The 18,220-nt window shown below is 60.2% G+C and overlaps 1 protein-coding gene across 1 annotated transcript in view; it reads right to left on the reverse strand.

The window, feature by feature from the left end:
* PPP1R9B (protein phosphatase 1 regulatory subunit 9B) overlaps positions 1-18,220 on the reverse strand; it is a 91,717-nt gene that overhangs the window by 41,623 nt on the left and 31,874 nt on the right. The window contains exons 5-10 of the mRNA XM_065578065.1: positions 17,069-17,204; positions 14,330-14,482; positions 13,280-13,333; positions 11,973-12,202; positions 10,688-10,784; positions 8,804-8,854 (exon numbers count right to left, since the gene is read on the reverse strand). Of these exons, the coding sequence (XP_065434137.1) occupies positions 8,804-8,854; positions 10,688-10,784; positions 11,973-12,202; positions 13,280-13,333; positions 14,330-14,482; positions 17,069-17,204 (721 nt within the window). The remainder of the gene's footprint in view (positions 1-8,803; positions 8,855-10,687; positions 10,785-11,972; positions 12,203-13,279; positions 13,334-14,329; positions 14,483-17,068; positions 17,205-18,220) is intronic.

An 18,220-nucleotide genomic window follows, 5' to 3' on the forward strand; every position in this document is an offset into this window, starting at 1 on the left:
GCACACGCGCAGAGTCATGCCCGCAGACACACGCCGGTCCGTCGCACGCCCAGAATTCCTCGCACCAGCGCGTCTTCGCTCCCTTTTTGTCCTCCATTTAGTTACGGCAGCTTCAGCAGAGGGGGGCTGGGACAATGTGTACAGTGGGGGGGTTGAGAGCCATTGAACCAAACTGTAAAGTTTGTATATGATGGAACCCACTTCCAGCCCGGGGGTGTGAGCACCCCTAATTCCAGCACCGATGCTCCACAACGAGCCTCCGGTGAGGCTCTAGCAACCTCACCCGGCCCTTCCTGCGGCCTAGCAAAGAGCAACGGCTCCGGAAGCCGCCCTGGGTGCCAGGCACCGCTCTGCCAACTGCCGTGTTGAGAAAGACTTGGGCAGCGACGCCTGGGCAGGCAGGAGGCAGAGTGACGTAGCGGGCAGAGCAGGGGCTCTCCACCTTCCCAGAGCACTGGGCCCCTTGCAGGAGCGTGATTGGTCCTGCGTACCCCCGAGGTTCACCTCCCTTAAAAACGACTTGCAAAATCAGACCGAAAAATACAAGAGGGTCACAGCCCCCGGCTGTTACTGAACAATCGCTGACGTTCTCACCTTGACCGTGTAAAGATCAAACAACTCAACGGGAACGTAACGATTGTCCTTACAGTTCGGTGGAGAGCATATAGAGCCGCATAAACAAGTCATTGTCCGTATGAAATTGTAGTTTGTACTGGCTTCGCTAGTGCTTTGGTTGAGAGTCACTTGGGCGGAGCACTGAACTGGGATTCAGGTGAGCTGGGTTCTCTTCCACAGAGCTACAGGATAACCCTGGGCAAGTCACTTTCTCCTCTTCGTGCCGTAGTTTCCCCTCCCACCCGTTGTCTGTTTTGAACGCAAGCTCCCCAGGGCAGGGATTCGTCCCTTATCTCTGTACAGAACCCAGCTCTCGGTGCTGCTGTAATACAAAGAACCTGGGGGACGAGGTTAAACACCCGAGGGGCTGAACGGAGACCCCTCAGATTCATCTCAGCGACAGCCTCATGCAGGATGTGAACCCAGGTCCCTGCGGGCAAGAGGCAAACCCGGAGCTTATGCTTCTTTCTGTGCAACACAGAGTTATTTTGCTTTGCTAATGCTGGTGCTGCGTGCTTCCTTCTGACAGTGCCCGGTTAACCCTATCACTACTGCATGCAAAACACACACACCCTCGGAAGAGTTTTCAGCCCAGCCCAGCCTGCTCCCAGCAGTGGTGCCGTTAACTCCCCGCCACACCCTTCCCCCCAGCAGATCTAACACTTCACAGCACCATGTATGGACGGTCAGATAATCCTTAGTCCTGCCCTGAGTGCAGGGGATTGGACTAGCGACCTCTCGAGATCCCTTCCAGTCCTACCTGCGGCCTGGCTCCTGGACTCCATTCTCAGCCCGTCTGGGCTACCTGCAGCCTGCCCCCTGGACTCAGTTCTCAGCCCGTCCGGGCTACCTGCAGCCTGTCCCCTGGACTCAGTTCTCAGCCCGTCCGGGCTACCTGCGGCCTGCCCCCTGGACTCCGTTCTCAGCCCGTCCGGGCTACCTGCGGCCTGCCCCCTGGACTCAGTTCTCAGCCCGTCCGGGCTACCTGCGGCCTGTCCCCTGGACTCAGTTCTCAGCCCGTCTGGGCTACCTGCGGCCTGCCCCCTGGACTCAGTTCTCAGCCCGTCTGGGCTACCTGCGGCCTGCCCCCTGGACTCAGTTCTCAGCCCGTCTGGGCTACCTGCGGCCTGCCCCCTGGACTCAGTTCTCAGCCCGTCCGGGCTACCTGCGGCCTGTCTCCTGGACTCAGTTCTCAGCCCGTCTGGGCTACCTGCGGCCTGTCTCCTGGACTCAGTTCTCAGCCCGTCCGGGCTACCTGCAGCCTGTCCCCTGGACTCAGTTCTCAGCCCGTCCGGGCTACCTGCGGCCTGCCCCCTGGACTCCGTTCTCAGCCCGTCCGGGCTACCTGCGGCCTGCCCCCTGGACTCAGTTCTCAGCCCGTCCGGGCTACCTGCGGCCTGTCCCCTGGACTCAGTTCTCAGCCCGTCTGGGCTACCTGCGGCCTGCCCCCTGGACTCAGTTCTCAGCCCGTCTGGGCTACCTGCGGCCTGCCCCCTGGACTCAGTTCTCAGCCCGTCTGGGCTACCTGCGGCCTGCCCCCTGGACTCAGTTCTCAGCCCGTCCGGGCTACCTGCGGCCTGTCTCCTGGACTCAGTTCTCAGCCCGTCTGGGCTACCTGCGGCCTGTCTCCTGGACTCAGTTCTCAGCCCGTCCGGGCTACCTGCAGCCTGTCTCCTGGACTCCGTTCTCAGCCCGTCCGGGCTACCTGCGGCCTGGCCCCTGGACTCTGTTCTCAGCCCGTCTGGGCTACCTGCGGCCTGCCCCCTGGATTCAGTTCTCAGCCCGTCTGGGCTACCTGCAACCTGTCTCCTGGACTCAGTTCTCAGCCCGTCTGGGCTACCTGCAGCCTGTCTCCTGGACTCAGTTCTCAGCCCGTCTGGGCTACCTGCGGCCTATCCCCTGGACTCCGTTCTCAGCCCGTCTGGGCTACCTGCAGCCTGTCTCCTGGACTCCGTTCTCAGCCCGTCTGGGCTACCTGCAACCTGTCCCCTGGACTCAGTTCTCAGCCCGTCTGGGCTACCTGCGGCCTGTCTCCTGGACTCAGTTCTCAGCCCGTCTGGGCTACCTGCGGCCTGTCTCCTGGACTCAGTTCTCAGCCCGTCTGGGCTACCTGCGGCCTGTCCCCTGGACTCCGTTCTCAGCCCGTCTGGGCTACCTGCAGCCTGTCTCCTGGACTCCGTTCTCAGCCCGTCCGGGCTACCTGCAACCTGCCCCTGGACTCCGTTCTCAGCCCGTCCGGGCTACCTGCAGCCTGCCCCCTGGACTCCGTTCTCAGCCCGTCCGGGCTACCTGCAGCCTGTCTCCTGGACTCCGTTCTCAGCCCGTCTGGGCTACCTGCGGCCTGTCTCCTGGACTCAGTTCTCAGCCCGTCTGGGCTACCTGCGGCCTGCCCCCTGGACTCCGTTCTCAGCCCGTCCGGGCTACCTGCGGCCTGCCCCCTGGACTCCGTTCTCAGCCCGTCCGGGCTACCTGCGGCCTGCCCCCTGGACTCCGTTCTCAGCCCGTCCGGGCTACCTGCGGCCTGCCCCCTGGACTCCGTTCTCAGCCCGTCCGGGCTACCTGCGGCCTGTCTCCTGGACTCAGTTCTCAGCCCGTCTGGGCTACCTGCGGCCTGCCCCCTGGACTCCGTTCTCAGCCCGTCCGGGCTACCTGCGGCCTGGCCCCTGGACTCCGTTCTCAGCCCGTCCGGGCTACCTGCGGCCTGGCCCCTGGACTCAGTTCTCAGCCCATCCGGGCTACCTGCGGCCTGGCCCCTGGACTCAGTTCTCAGCCCATCCGGGCTACCTGCGGCCTGCCCCCTGGACTCCGTTCTCAGCCCGTCTGGGCTACCTTTACGCCGTCCTCTGCTCAGGCTGTTTTCCCTGGAGTCTCTGCCGCAGTTTGCCAGTGCCCAGCAGACCCCACCTCAGGGGCCTGAATACTCCCTCTGGGTCCTCTCCCAAGCGCCGTGTCTCTGCGGAGGCCCAGGGGTGCCTCCCCTGACCCCCTTAGTCCTGCCCCTCAGCTGGGAGGCAGGTAATTCTGGCACGGGCCTGGCTGATTCACTGGGGCTGGCTGGCCCAAGCCTCCTGGGCCCGTCAAGGGGGGCTGCCATTCCACACACACCCGTACACACCCGTGCACATGCCCACACGCATGCCCAAACATAGACCCAGGTGCACCCCCCCCCACAAACACGACCCCCACCCCGGCAGCTCTGTGTCACCGGGCTCCACAAACACAGCGTTTAGTTCAGTAACAAACAAGACTAAATAACGACCAACAAAGAAGTCAATAAAAAAAAGAAAAGATCAGAGCAAACCAGCATCAATTTACCCCATTCCCCCCCCCCCGACACACACATGTGGGGTGTATGGCTGGGGGCCCCAGGGGGCTGGAGGAATGAGCAGCACATATGCTTTGAGGTCCAGCTCCCAAAGGCAGAGGCCAGGAACCACAGGGGGGCCAGCAGCGGTTTGGAGTCCTCCCCCCTCCCCCAGCATTCTCCCTAGGAACACGGGCATTGCCGGACTGGGTCACGCCACCGGCCCATGCCTGCTACGATTCGGTCTGACATTACCCAGCACCAGCTGCGTTGGAGGAACGAGCAAGAACCCAGCAGTTGGCAGTTATAGGCTCTGTCCGAGGGGAAATATCCATCCAGCCCCCATCCGGGAGTGGCTGGTCCATGCCTGTAGGAATCCTTCCTCCCCTTCCCATGCTGAGACGTGCTGGCCACGTTCCACCCTCTCTGGGGTGCAGCCGATGTTAACGGGTGGATTCTGGCTAGAATCATCTAAGGCAGCGTTTCTCCATGGACCGGCGCCACTCCCTGAGATCTCCCTGGCACCGTTTAGGAAGGCAGCTAGCCGGTCCCTGGTATCCAAAAGGTTGAGAAACACTGAGATAAGAGGTTTTTGAGAAGGGCTATTTTGGGGGGGGGTGTCTCTGGGATTTCTGCTCTTCTGCACTGCTGGAGAATGAACCACACACCTAGTTTTCGAGAGCTTAAAGCCAATCACAAATACTGCTGAGGAGTGCCCGGGCCTTCTCTCCCTTCCCGCCGTCCCCTCGGATGATTTCTTATACCACCCTTTGAATCCCCGTTCAGTTTCATTGGGGGGCGGAGGAGAAATAGGAGGTTATTTGTCATGCTGTCCTTAATCCGACACCGTCCAGCCCACAACGTGCACCACCATGAACCTGGGCTGTTCGTGACACGGATCCAGGGACTTGGGTGGATGGAGGAGCATCAACTATCGAATTTAAACATACAGGAGCAGCTCAGAGTGACAAACACCAGAGTGACGAACTGACCGGTCAACCACACACCTCATTTGGAACCAGAAGTATGAAACCAGGGAGCAGCAGAGAAAAAACAACCCCCCCCCACCCCCCGTAAATGTAAACTACTAAAAAAACCAAAGAAAAGCAGCATGGTTCTTCTGAACAGTCCAGTTTCAGAGCTGTATTAAGTCAATGTTCAGTTGTAAATTTTTGAAAGAACACACCTAAGAGTTATGAACATTTCAGAGTTACGAAGAACCTCCATTCCTGAGGGGTTTGCACCTCCGACCACACGTGGGGCCTTTCCAGCCATGGGTGGCTGAACGCCGCTCCTCACGTCAGCCCCAGGGGACGCTGGCGAGCAGACACAGGTTCCCCCCCCTCGATCCCACCCACACTGCGAGTGGGCCTGGTCTCCCAGCAGGGCCGCGCCCGATGAGATCAGCCATTTGAATAACGGAGCCGCGGGGACAACGAGGGCCTGTATTTGATATGATCCGATGCGAGGACATTGCAATACAAAACCAGAAACAATCCATCCATCCATATATATATATATATTATATACATACACATTGATACGTGTGTCAGGAGATTAAATAAAAATTTAAGACAATTTCCCAGCGGGCTGTCATCCCACCCGATTTCCCTGTGTCCTTGGCCCACGCCGCCTTCCTGGTTTTTCATACGTCCGTTTCACAGGCATCCCGTTGCTCCGCGCAAATCCCGAGAGGGGGTCGCCGGTGGGTCTATCCTGCATTGACCTGCCCATCCACTGTGCTCCCAGCTCCACACCGGCCCAGCCCCGTCTAGCCGGCAGGGATCTGGTTCCCAACGCCCCCACATCCAGTCACTGTCAGAGACTCAGCCGCTAAGTGCCGGGTTACACCCGGAAGGGCCACCAGGGCGAGGGTTTGGCTGGACCCTGTCGATCCTTAGACAGTGTGGGGGCGAGGAGTTAATAAACCTCCCCCCACTCCTGGCAATCTCCAGCATACAAAGGAAAACAATTGTCCCGGCCACATATAAATACTGCGATTGTTTTTTTTTTTTTAATTATTTACAATTTTTAAAAGCGATTGTTTGGTTTTGAAAAGTCTTTATTTTCCTTTGTTCTTGTTATCGCTTTAAAAAAAAACCCTCATCCGGCCTTTACGTGAGGGGAGGGGTGGGCCGCGTCAGCCCGAAGACACGGCTCCCGGCGGTGCCCGTGCGATCGTGTCCGGGGTGTGTGTGTGTGTCTGGCGACGCAGGATGCCTCTCGCTTGGACTGGCTACGCCCCGCCGGGGGTGCGGTCGGGGCCAGGGCCCAGCTCGGCGGCATCGTCCCTCCGAACTCTGCAGGAACGGGGCACACGGGGCCGCCCACAGCTCAGAGGGGGACATGGAGGGGTCACTTTTCACAAGGCTTTGAGGACGTTCCTACCTCTTTTCTCCTCGCCCTGGAAATAAAGGGGAGCTGGGGGCTTCCTCCCCAGCTCCCCCGCGTGCCCGAAAGAAAAGCGCCCGTTGGGCCGGAGGCGGAAAAGGACGAGCCGCAGGAAAAGAAAGAAAAATGAAAAGGAAGGAAGGCAGCTTGATCCCGAGGCCTTGGCAACAGGGGACAATTGCACAGATGTAACTAAACTAGGTCAGACAGTGGGGTGGTGAAATGGATGCCATGTCCCTGGGCACGGGTGTGAGCGCCAGTGTTGTGGAATAAGACCAGTGTCCCCATCCCACGCACGGGTGTGAGCGCGCCAGTGCCCCCATCCCGGGCATGGGTGTGAGCGCGCCAGTGCCCCCATCCCGCACACAGGTGTGAGCGCCAGTGCCCCCATCCCGTGCATGGGTGTGAGCGCGCCAGTGCCCCCATCCCAGGCAGGGGTGTGAGCGCACCAGTGCCCCCATCCCGGGCATGGGTGTGAGTGCGCCAGTGCCCCCATCCCAGGCAGGGGTGTGAGCGCACCAGTGCCCCCATCCCAGGCAGGGGTGTGAGCGCACCAGTGCCCCCATCCCGGGCATGGGTGTGAGTGCGCCAGTGCCCCCATCCCGCACACAGGTGTGAGCGCGCCAGTGCCCCCATCCCGCACACAGGTGTGAGCGCCTGTGCCCCCATCCCGTGCACGGGTGTGAGCGCGCCAGTGCCCCCATCCTGTGCATGGGTGTGAGCGCACCAGTGCCCCCATCCCACGCACGGGTGTGAGCGCCAGTGCCCCCATCCCGTGCACGGGTGTGAACGCCAGTGCCCCCATCCCGTGCACGAGTGTGAGCGTGCCAGTGCCCCCATCCCATGCACGGGTGTGAGCGCCAGTGCCCCCATCCCGCGCACGGGTGTGAGCGCCAGTGCCCCCATCCCACGCACGGGTATGAGCGCACCAGTGCCCCCATCCCACGCACGGGTGTGAGCGCACCAGTGCCCCCAACCCATCCATGGGTGTAAGCGTGCCAGTGTCCCCATCCCACGCACGGGTGTAAGCTCCAGTGCCCCCATCCCACGCACGGGTGTGAGCGCACCAGTGCCTCCATCCCATGCATGGGTGTGAGCGCACCAGTGCCAGGCCTGTGCGTGCTGTGAGTGTGCCAATTCCCACGTGCACTGCTTGACGCCAGTCCAAGTCCAACCCCAATTAGTCACCTCGGGGCAGTGCTCTGCTGCCCACGGCCTGCGTCTGGATCGTTTGCTCCCCCTCCCCTCCAGAGCAAAGAATCTTGTGTGAACAACCCAGGCCCCCTCCCACCGGCGCCTCATGCAGCTCGAAGCCAGCTGCAGCCCGCAGTCCCTGGTGCCTCTGCGGAGCCAAGTGCGGAGGAGTCTCGGCCGGGGCCACTTCCCGTCGTGGTTTTCCTCCCATCGAGCGCCGGCGTTGGGCCCGGGAAGGAGCAAGTCCCACCCCACAGCCCGTATCCATCCAGCTGTGGGGGAAGAGGCAGATGCCCAAGGTCTTTCCCCCCTGCAGGCTGCGCCCCAGGGGTGGGGGTGTCTCTGCTCCAGGATCGCCCCCCTGCCCCACGGTGTCTGGGGAGATGTTAGCTCAGCCGGAAGCTCGCTGTCATTTCCTCCGGGACAGACTCACAGGAGAGGCCAAGGCGCTGGTCCCTGAAGTTATCCGGGGTGGGTGGGGAAGCGTCACCCACAGGCATAACCTGTCCCTGCCAGCGCTGCCCAGGGCCTCCTGTCCCAGCGCCAGCAGCTTGTCTGCCTTCCAGGGTCCCAGATACTGCCCGGCACTGGGTCGAGATCTCAAACACAGACACGCTTCCCATCAGCGCACGACACACAGAGCACAATGGATTGCCCCGGGATGGGCCAACAAAGACATCTGGCCTCCCCAAGAAAGTCCTTCCGCCAAGGGGTGAGCTTCGGGCCGGCCCCACTCTGCACAGGGGGTGCTGCCCACACAGCCCTTCCCCAGAGGCCTCGGGGGGACGCGGCACGGTCGGCGGGTGAGCTGTCACTGATCCCGAGCCGGGAGGTTGGCTGGAAAGGCTCCTCAGTGGGGAGGGGTGGAGGGGGGGTGTGTTGGGGGCGGGGGGGATACACAGGCAGAACAAATCCCCCCCGCCAAAAAATGCATCCATCAAGTTAACACGAGACTCACATGAGGAACAGAAATTGACGAGGGGTCCCCTGTCCCAGAGACATTCCCCATACTGCCCCCTCCAGGCCAGCTGGGACCCAGCCAGCCAATCCCAGAGCCCTCCCCCAGCCCCAGCCCTCCTCCCCCCTCTCTCTCTCCCCCCAAAGGAAGGCCGGGGGAAGGAGGGATCATTATTATTCCTTTCATAGTGGGTTCGATTTTGTGTCTCTTTCTCACCCCTCTATGAAGGCAGCAAGGGGTGGGAGGGCGGGGGAGGAGCAGGGGCAAAACGGAGGCGTGGGGGGGGGGTTAAGGAGAAAGTGTCCCTCCTCCCCAACCAACGATTGCTTGTGTTTGTTTTAAGTCGGGTTTGAATTTTTCAAGGTCTGCAGCTTCCCCTCCAGTTCGGAGATCTGAAAAACAGACAAAGGGATAAACGTCTCAGGCAGAGAAACAGCGGGGCCGTCCCGAGGCCAGGGATGTTGGGGCGCGGGAGGGGGGATCGCTGAGAGGGGTCGTGGGGGGAATGCTGAGAGGTGACGGGAGGGGGAAGGGGATGGCTGATGGGGGGGTTGCTGCGGGGGTGGATGCAGGGGGTCTCTGCTGAGGGATGGGTGCGGAGGAGGGAGGGGGTTATTGGGAAGCCATCGGCTGCTCTACGCCAGGCAATGTCTTCCAATGTGGGGGTGGGGAGGGGCAGCGAGGAAGGGGGGAGAGTAGGAGCAAGCGTGAAGCCCGATTTCCGTGCCCACCCGGCTCTGCCTCCTGGGTCCTGTGCAGCAACCCCGCCCCCCGCATTTGACTGAAAATGCACCCGGCCTGCAGCCCGGCGGGGCACCTCGGCCCCCTCCAGCAGCTACCACTGCCTCAACCCGGGACACGTGTGCCCGGGTGGGGGAGCAGCGGCTTTGCCACATTCCCTGCGGAACCGGGCGTGAGCACGGCAGGGGCAGGGCAGACAAACGTCACTCGGGGGCGTCTGCCTGCCTGCACCCACGCTGCCCAACGGGGGGCGCTGTGCTGCACCGCAGCGGAGGGCAGCAGCCACTCCCTGGGGAGAGAGAGAGAAGTCAGGGTACCAAGCCGGGGCCAATCAGGGAATCATTGCAAGCACAGGGAGCCCTAGGAGAGGGGGTGCAAGCCTCTGATGCCCCCTCAGCCCATGCTGCCTGACCATCCCGTCCTCTGCAGCAGGGAACCCCTCCTCACACACATGCACACACACACACATGGATGTTCAGCTGCAAAACAATGCCCTGGAGTCTTGACTTGGGCGCCAATGCAGGATCCAGCGTGACCCAGCACGGGATCCGGTGCGATCCAGCACCCGGCGCAGGATCCGGTGTGACCCACTGTGGGATCTGGTGGGATCCATCACCCGGCATGGGATCCAGCATGACACACTGTGGGATCTGGTGTGATCCAGCACACGGCGCGGGATCTGATGTGACCCACTATAGGATCCAGTGTGATCCAACACCCGGCGCAGGATCTGGCATGACCCACTGTGGGATCTGGTGTGACCCAGCACCCGGCACAGGATCCGGGGTGACCCACTGTGGGATCTGGTGTGATCCAGCACCGGGCACAGGATCTGGTATGACCCATTACGGGATCCAGTGTGATCCAACACTCAACACGGGATCTGGCATGACCCACTGTGGGATCTGGTGTGACCCAGAACCCGGCGCAGGATCCGGCGTGACTCACTGTGGGATCCGGTGTGATCCAGCACCCAGTGCGGGATCTGGTGTGACCCAGCACCCGGTGCAGGATCCAGCACGACCCACTGTGGGATCGGGTGTGATCCAGCACCCGGCACAGGATCCGTTGTGACCCACTCCGGGATCCAGTGTGACCAGCACTGACGCAGGAGCTGACGTGACCCACTGTGGGATCCGGTGTGATCCAGCACCCGGCGTGGGATCCGGTGTGACCCACTGCAGGATCCAGTGTGAGCAGCACTGACGCAGGATCCGGCGTGCCCTGACATCCAACGCAGGATCCGGCGTGCCCATCGCACCGGGCCACCAGACAAAGGGAATCAAGCCCACGCTGTCATGGAGAAGGCAGAGCGAGGCAAATGGAGCCCCCTCCTTGCCCCACCCCCTGCTCCTGCCAAAGCCAGCTCTGGTCTGCTGGAAGTCCCCGTCCGAGCCGTCGAGTCACAGCCAGGGCCCCTCTCCTCTGCAATCTCCCGCTCTGCTGCCTCAGGGGAACCCCGTATCCTGGTCCTTGGTGCCCACCTTCTCCTGGAGCTTGTCGATTTCCTCCTTGTGGGCCAGCTCCGACTCCTCCAGCACACGCCTCTGGGTCGTCTCCTTCTTGAGGAACTCGATCTCCCTGTGGGGGATGGGGTGAGCAGTCAGGCCAGAGCCTGGCCGCTGCTCCAGCACCTAACCCGAGGGACTCTCTGAACTGGGCAGGATACAGACCCCCATCCCTGGGAGAGGATAGGGGATGGGGATCTGGAATCACTAATCCTGAGAGATCCATGGGCGATGGAGATCTGGGATCATTAGTCCTGGGAGATCCAAAGTGGATGGAGATCTGGGATTGCTAGTCCTGGGAGATCCATAGGGGATGGGAATCTTGGATTACTAGTCCTGGGAGATCCATAGGGGATGGGAATCTCAGATTACTAGTCCTGGGAGATCCATAGGGGATCGGGATCTGGGATTGCTAGTCCTGGGAGATCCATAAGAGATGGGGATCTGGGACCACTAGTCCTGGGAGATCCATAGGGGATGGGAACCTGGGATCACTAGTCCTGGGAGATCCATAAGAGATGGGGATCTGGGATCACTAGTCCTGGGAGATCCATAGGGGATGGGGATCTGGGATCACTAGTCCTGGGAGATCCATAAGGGGATGGGGATCTGGGATCACTAGTCCTGGGAGATCCATAGGGGATGGGGATCTGGGATCACAAATCCTGTGAGATCCATAAGGGATGGGGATCTGGGATTGCTACTCCTGGGAGATCCATAAGAGATGGGGATCTGGGATCTCTAGTCCTGGGAGATCCATAGGGGAAGGGGATCTGGAATCACTAATCCTGAGAGATCCATAGGGGATGGGGATCTGGGATTGCTAGTCCTGTGAGAGCCATAGGGGATGGGGATCTGGGATCGCTAGTCCTGTGAGATCCATAGGGGATGGGGATCTGGGATCACAAGTCCTGTGAGATCCATAAGGGATGGGGATCTGGGATCACTAGTCCTGGGAGATCCATAGGGGATGGGGATCTGGGATCACTAGTTCTGGGAGATCCATAAGGGATGGGGATCTGGGATCACAAGTCCTGGGAGATCCGTAGGGGATGGAGATCTGGGATTGCTAGTCCTGGGAGATCCATAAGGGATGGGAATCTGGGATTGCTAGTCCTGGGAGATCCATAGGGGATGGGGATCTGGGATCACAAGTCCTGGGAGATCCATAGGGGATGGGGATCTGGGATCACTAGTCCTGGGAGATCCATAGGGGATGGGGATCTGGGAGATCCACAGGGAACAGAGAACATGGCCTTACTTCTGCTGATACTCCTTGATGAGCCGCTTGGCCTTGCTGTATTTCCGCTCCAGGGTCTGGTACTGGGCTTGAGTCTCTTTCAGGTGCTCATCCACTGCCTGGCACAGGTTCTGGGCCTCCATCCAATAACCCTCCAGCTTCTCCATCCTCTCCTTGTTTTCCTCCACGCTCTGCTCCAGCTGGGCCTTCTCGGCTCGCCAGCGAGCCTTCTCCTGCTCAATGGACTGCAGCTGGGAGCAGAGACCACAGCGCACAGGGTGAGGGGAAGAGGGGAAGACGGGTAAGGGAGACTGTGCCGGGGGATGACAGGTAGGGGGAGGGGAGATGAGGGGCATTTGGGGAGATGGGCTGCATGGGGCAGGAGATGGGGCAGCACATGCACCCCAGTAGCAGGGAGTGTTGGGAGAAGTATGGGTGTGTGTTTGTGTCTCTTTGGTGCTGTGGACTGTGGTTGAGTGCGTGGTTGTGTGCTGTTGTATCTCAGCGCGTGGTTGTGTCTCTGTGTGTTTGTGCTAGTGTCTCTGTGTGTGCGTTTGTCTCTCTGTGTGTCTGGTTGTGTGCTGTTGTATCTCTGCGTGTGGTTGTTTGTGCGTGTGCTTGTGTCTCTGTGTGTGCTTGTCTGTGTGTGTGTCTGGTTGTGTGCTGTTGTATCTCAGCGCGTGGTTGTGTCTCTGTGTGTGCGCTTGTCTCTCTGTGTGTCTGGTTGTGTGCTGTTGTATCTCTGCACATGGTTGGTTATCTGTGGGTGTGTTTGTGTCTCTGTGTGTGCTTGTCTCTGTGTGTGTCTGGTTGTGTGCTGTTGTATCTCTGCACCTGGTTGTATATCTGTGTATGTGCTTGTGTCTCTGTGTGTGCTTGTTTCTGTGTGTGGTTGTGCATCCTTGTGTATGTCTTTGTGTGCTGCATGTGTAGTTGCGTGGGGGGATTTGCGTGTGAGATTATGCATGCTTGGTTCTGTCTGGGTGTGCGGTTGTGCGCTATTGTGCGTGTGGTGACATCAGCGTGTGCGGTCGGGTGTCTCTGTGCGTGCTCGTGTGTGTGCGCGGTTGTGTCTCTCCACGCCTGTGCGTTGTTGGGCAATACAAACAACGGGGCCAACTGAGAGCGAGGAGGAAAGCAGAAGACCCCACGCCAGAGCAGGACTGGCAGAGGCCATGCCGGGTAGGGGAAAGGAAGGAACAGAAGAATAGGGAGGTGCCAGCAGCCCAGGCCGGCCGGGATCCTGCGGGTGAAGACTCACGGGACCAGGGAGCTCAAGGAGGGGACCCGTCCGCCACCCCCCACACGGTCCCTTCTCCGCAGCTCACCTTCCTCTTCAGCTGCTGGATTTCGGCCTCGGTGACGGCGTGTTTGATCTGGAGCTGACAGAGAGTAAGAGCGGTTACGCCCTGCATTCAGGGAGATGCCAGCCCCAGCCACTGCCCTGGCGCCCTCAGCCCCGGCCACTTGCAAGCAGTACATTTCCCTGTAGCTTTCCATTAGAGTCAAGGTATGAACCCTGGAGTCCTGGCAACACCCCCACCAGGGGTACATGACATGGTGCTGCAGTGAATCCCCCCCAGGCACACAACACCGCGCAGCGTCAGCTGGAGACCGGATCCCTGCCCTCAGCTGTCGGGGGCCGTTGCTGTGTGGCGATGCAACAGCATGATCCACCTCAGAGGTGGCCGCACTTCAGCACAAGGTGCCGGGGCTCCAGTTCTCCTCTAGCCTCAGCTGGCTTTGCATTAACGTGACTCTCCTGACCCCAGCGGAGTGGCACCGGTGGGAGAGGAGAATCAGCTGGCAGGGCCAGAGGGCCACAACAGGGGTCGGCACCCTCTGCGCAGAGCTCTCCTGGAGATCTGGGCTGTGTTTAGACCCCGCAGCCGGGGGTGCGGCTGGGCTGCCTTCGTCAGAGCTTACAGACAGAGCTTGTAGCCACTAGAGGGCAACATAACCACACGCATACAAATAATCACACGCATGCACCACACCTCCACTGAAACAGATACGTGCACGCACACCCATGCACTTGTGCAACACACCCATGCATGAACGTATACCCGTTATCCCATGACACACATGGACACGTGCAAGTAGGCACAGACAGCCTTGCACTTGTGAATACACACACAGGCGCAAACTCACCTACACTCTGACCCCAGGCACACACATGGACACGGACCCATGCACCGATGCCCACCCGTGCACTCAGACACACGCACATGCATCCGCATACACACATGTACACACTCCCACAAGAATAAACACACCCTGATACACACACACACTCACACGGGTGCCGTACACCCCTTCTGCCTCCCCCCACTCCCATTGCGGGTGTCTTCGGGGAGCTCCCCTTTCCCCATCTTTACCTCCTTAAACTTGTGCACCAGCTTCTCGGGGTCCATCTCGACAGGGGACAGCATGTCCTCGTTCTCAGCCAGTTCGAAGACCTCGATGGCCATCTCGCTGCCGGGGAACATGGGGCTCATCTCCTCGTCCTCGTCCGTGGCATATTCGCCCGTCTGCGGGCACAGAACCGGGAGCTTTGGTCAGTTTCCTCCCTGTGATCCACCTCCAATCCAGCACCTCCCAGACCAGAGCCATTCATAGCGCCGGCAGCTACGCCCTCACCACCACCGCTGCTCCCCAGAACCCTAAAACCCAGCCCCCCTTCCCGGTCTGCAGGGTCGGGACAAAGCACCTTGTGCAAACTTAACCTGCAGGGGCAAAGGATGGCCTGTTGGTTTCTGCACTTGGCTGGCACTCAGGGTCAGGTCCCAGCTCTGCTGCTAACACCCTAGATTCATACCTGGGGCCGCTGCTGCACCTTTCCGGTCCCCATCTGTAACATGGGCGGGGGGGGAGGTAAGAAATCTGTCCTGCCTCTTCAGAATGTGATACCTGCCCTGTGTGTGCGTACAGTGCCTAGCACGACGGGGACCCAATCTCAGATGAAGTATCCAGGCGCAACCATAATACAAATCATTATTACCGCTATTCCCACAGTGCCGAGTGGCCAGGACCCATTGTGCTAGCTCTTGGAATGGCTGGAGACCTCAACAAAAATCTCCAAAAGGCATGAGACGGTGCCCCTGTTCCTCACAACACCCCCCGAGAAGCAGGGAATTATGAACCCCATTTTACAGGTGGGAAAACTGAGGCATCCAGCAAGCTGCCCAAGGTCACTCAGCAGCAGAGGACGAGAACGGAGGACATCCTGACGGTTAGCCCCACGCGCTAGCCACCAGCTCAGCTGTGCGCCTGCAGCGTTATTGATTCGGGCCGAGATTTTGAAAGGTGCCTAAGTGATTTAGGCACACAACTCCTGTTGAAATTGAATGCAATGGGCATCAAGTGCCTAATTCCACTAGGCTGCTTTGAGAATCCCCACGGGTGCGGGGGAGGGGGGGCAGGGGCTGGCAGGAGAGAGCGGGGAGTCGTGTCTGTTGGGATATTTCGGGGGGGGGGGCAGGGAGTAGCTGTAATTCGACACGTCATTATTACAACTTCTGACGATGATGTTTGCCCGAGGCCTCTGAGACGTGTGCTGCTGAAATCAACCACTGTCATAGACCGGTTAATACCAGGAAGGGACTGGAGCAGAGAGAGTAGGATCTGTTAGATCTGTCCCGCACCCAGCACAAAGAGGCCCTGAAGGCGCCCCCCCGGCAGTGCAATTATTTAATAATAACGAGTGGGCCAGATCCCAGCTGGTGTCCATCTTGCTCCACTGACGTCAATGCTGCAGGTTTAGCCCAGGTGATGACCTGGACCAATAACAACCGATTTCCCGAAGGAGCTGGCGCTATTGGGCAGAGCATTAGACTGGGACTCGGGAGGCCTGGGTTTGTTTGGCTCTGTCACTGGCCCACCAGGTGACCATGGGCAAGTCACAGCCCCGTTCCGTGCCTCAGTTTCCCCGTGCGTCACACGGCGATAACAATGCTGCGCTCCAGAGTAAAGTGCTCTGAGAGCTACTGATGCACAGCGCTCGCTAAGAGCGAGAGTTATAATTAGACGTCGTGACATTCGAATGGAGCGATTCCTTCATTTTCCACTCCTCTCCCACACAACACAAGCCCACCAGGGACCCTGCCAGGAGAGCCCATTAATCCTGGATGCTGCCACATTCCACTGCCCGGGAGAGACAGGCACAGCCCCGGGAACAGGAGAGAGGGGCTTGCACCCTGCATTTCTCTCCGCTGCAGAGCCCAGCAGGGTGTAGGAAGATACCTCCCGGCTGGGTGCTTGGCAGCACGCCCAGCGATTAGGACGCTGAGAAGAGGGCGGCAAGGGGCTGATACTCCAATGCCCTGCACCTCGTGCGTCACTCACACCAGTGCAAAGTGCTTCCAGGCGGAGTTGGTGGCGTTTCACCCCCACTTTTCACTGGAGTAAATGACAACCTGAGAGGCGGGGCAATGAATCAGGTCGACGGTGTCTCATTGGGCTCCTGGTACACAGGCTAGGTGAGTCCGTTCTCCTGGCCCTTCCCCCCTGTGGGGGAAGCACAAGGGTGAACGCCCCTGGACAGGGCAATCTCTCCAGGATACGGCCAGTGGCCGGGGTGGAGCAGGGAATGGGGACATCTGGATTGGCATGGGCCTGGAGCCTGACTTCCCCCTCATCTCAAGAGAAGGTGCCCCAACCAAGCTAGGACTCGGGTCCTTTGGAGGATCAGTGGGTTTGTTGGTGCACCTGCACAGGTGGCAGTATGGACTAGTGAGTAGAGCCACGGGACTGGAACTCAGGAGACCCGGGGTCTATCTAGTGGGTGATCTTTGGGGGAGTCCTGCCACCCTTTGTCTATCTTGCCTATTCAGACCGGAAGCTCTCTGGGGCAGGGACTGGCTCTCCCTCTGGGTACGTACAGCCCCTAGCACATGAAGGCTCTGATCTTGGTTGAGGCCATTAGGTGCCACTGCAGAATAACTAAGTATGGGGTTAATTAGATGGATTCCTCTCTGACCCCAGGGAGCGGGGGAGTCTCCCTGGGGGCCTGTACTGGAGCTGGGGAGGACGGGACTGCAAGGACACCCAGCACAAGCTCCGGTCTCCAGCTCTTGCCCAAAGGCGACCGGGAAATGCCGCTCGCGCGCGCCTCTTACTTCTTCATCCTCTTCCGTGTACTGGGTGTATCTCTGCTCCATCATCTCCCGCTGCCACCGCTCCTGCTCCAGCGTCTGCTGGATCAGCTGAGCTACCTCGCTTTGCTCGCCCGGCTTCTCCCGCCCGATCAGGAACCTGCGACAGGAACGGACACGAGGCCAGCGGGTCAGCCTAAAAGGACCCCTGTGCCCCGGAGACAGAGCGGCTGCTGGTTGATTCCAGCAGGCCCCGTCCTCCTCCCTGTGCCTCTCCCCTGTGTCTGCAGTGAGGCTGCCACTGCGGTGGGGTGAGGTTAGAGGGTGGTGGGGTGAAGCCGGGATTCAGGGGGGCAGAACCACCCCCCCTCGACTCCCAGGGTGGGTCTCATTTCCTCCCCACTGCCCATGAAAGCTGAGATGGGAACAGGCCCCAGAGCAAGACCTGCTGGAATCTCCTTGCCCACCTGACTGCAGTGTCCAGCCCGCTTACGAGGAGGTGCAAATGCTGCCCCCCTCCACGACCCACCCCCCAACCAATCAGTTTGGCACTCCCCAGGCCGGCCTCGCCCATGCCTTGATGGGCTCGGCCCCACCCGTGGGTGCGGAGGGATGGGCATGGGCTAGGCCGGCGGGCCCAGTTTGTACTCCAGGCTCGGCTGCGCTGGCTTGACGTCGCCGCGTTGGTGGGCGGGTTTATTTTAGGTTGGTTATTTTAAAAATAGATATTGGAGAGAAAACATCCGGAGCTGGGTGTCGGGCGCAGAGCGAGGGCAGCCCCCGGCCCCTCGCGCTGATCCCGGCCAGGAAGGGCGGAGCCTGAGATGCTCGGGGTGAGATAAAGGGGTCAGCAGGGCCCTTCTGCAAACAGCCCTGCAGCGAGGCGGAAACACCACCGGCCAGTGCTTCCCCTCGGCTGCTCCAGCATCGCTCACTTCCTCTTTCGCTCCCACAGCCTGCCCCCCTCGCCCCGCTCCTGGGGCGGGGGGGAACGCTGGTTTTTCACCCAGCAGGCCCCTTGCTGGTTGTGGGAGGGGATCCGAGGGGCAGGGACAGGGTGTGATGGGAGGGAGAGAGGGGTGTGGGGGTGGTCTGGGAAGTTACCCATGTTCCGGGATGCACCGGGGATGTTCCCTGGGGTTTCCAGGGGATACCCAGTGGGGGGCTATGGGGGAT

This window comes from Chrysemys picta, chromosome 24, assembly GCF_011386835.1.
Source record: "Chrysemys picta bellii isolate R12L10 chromosome 24, ASM1138683v2, whole genome shotgun sequence".
Classification (NCBI taxonomy): Eukaryota; Metazoa; Chordata; order Testudines; family Emydidae; genus Chrysemys; species Chrysemys picta.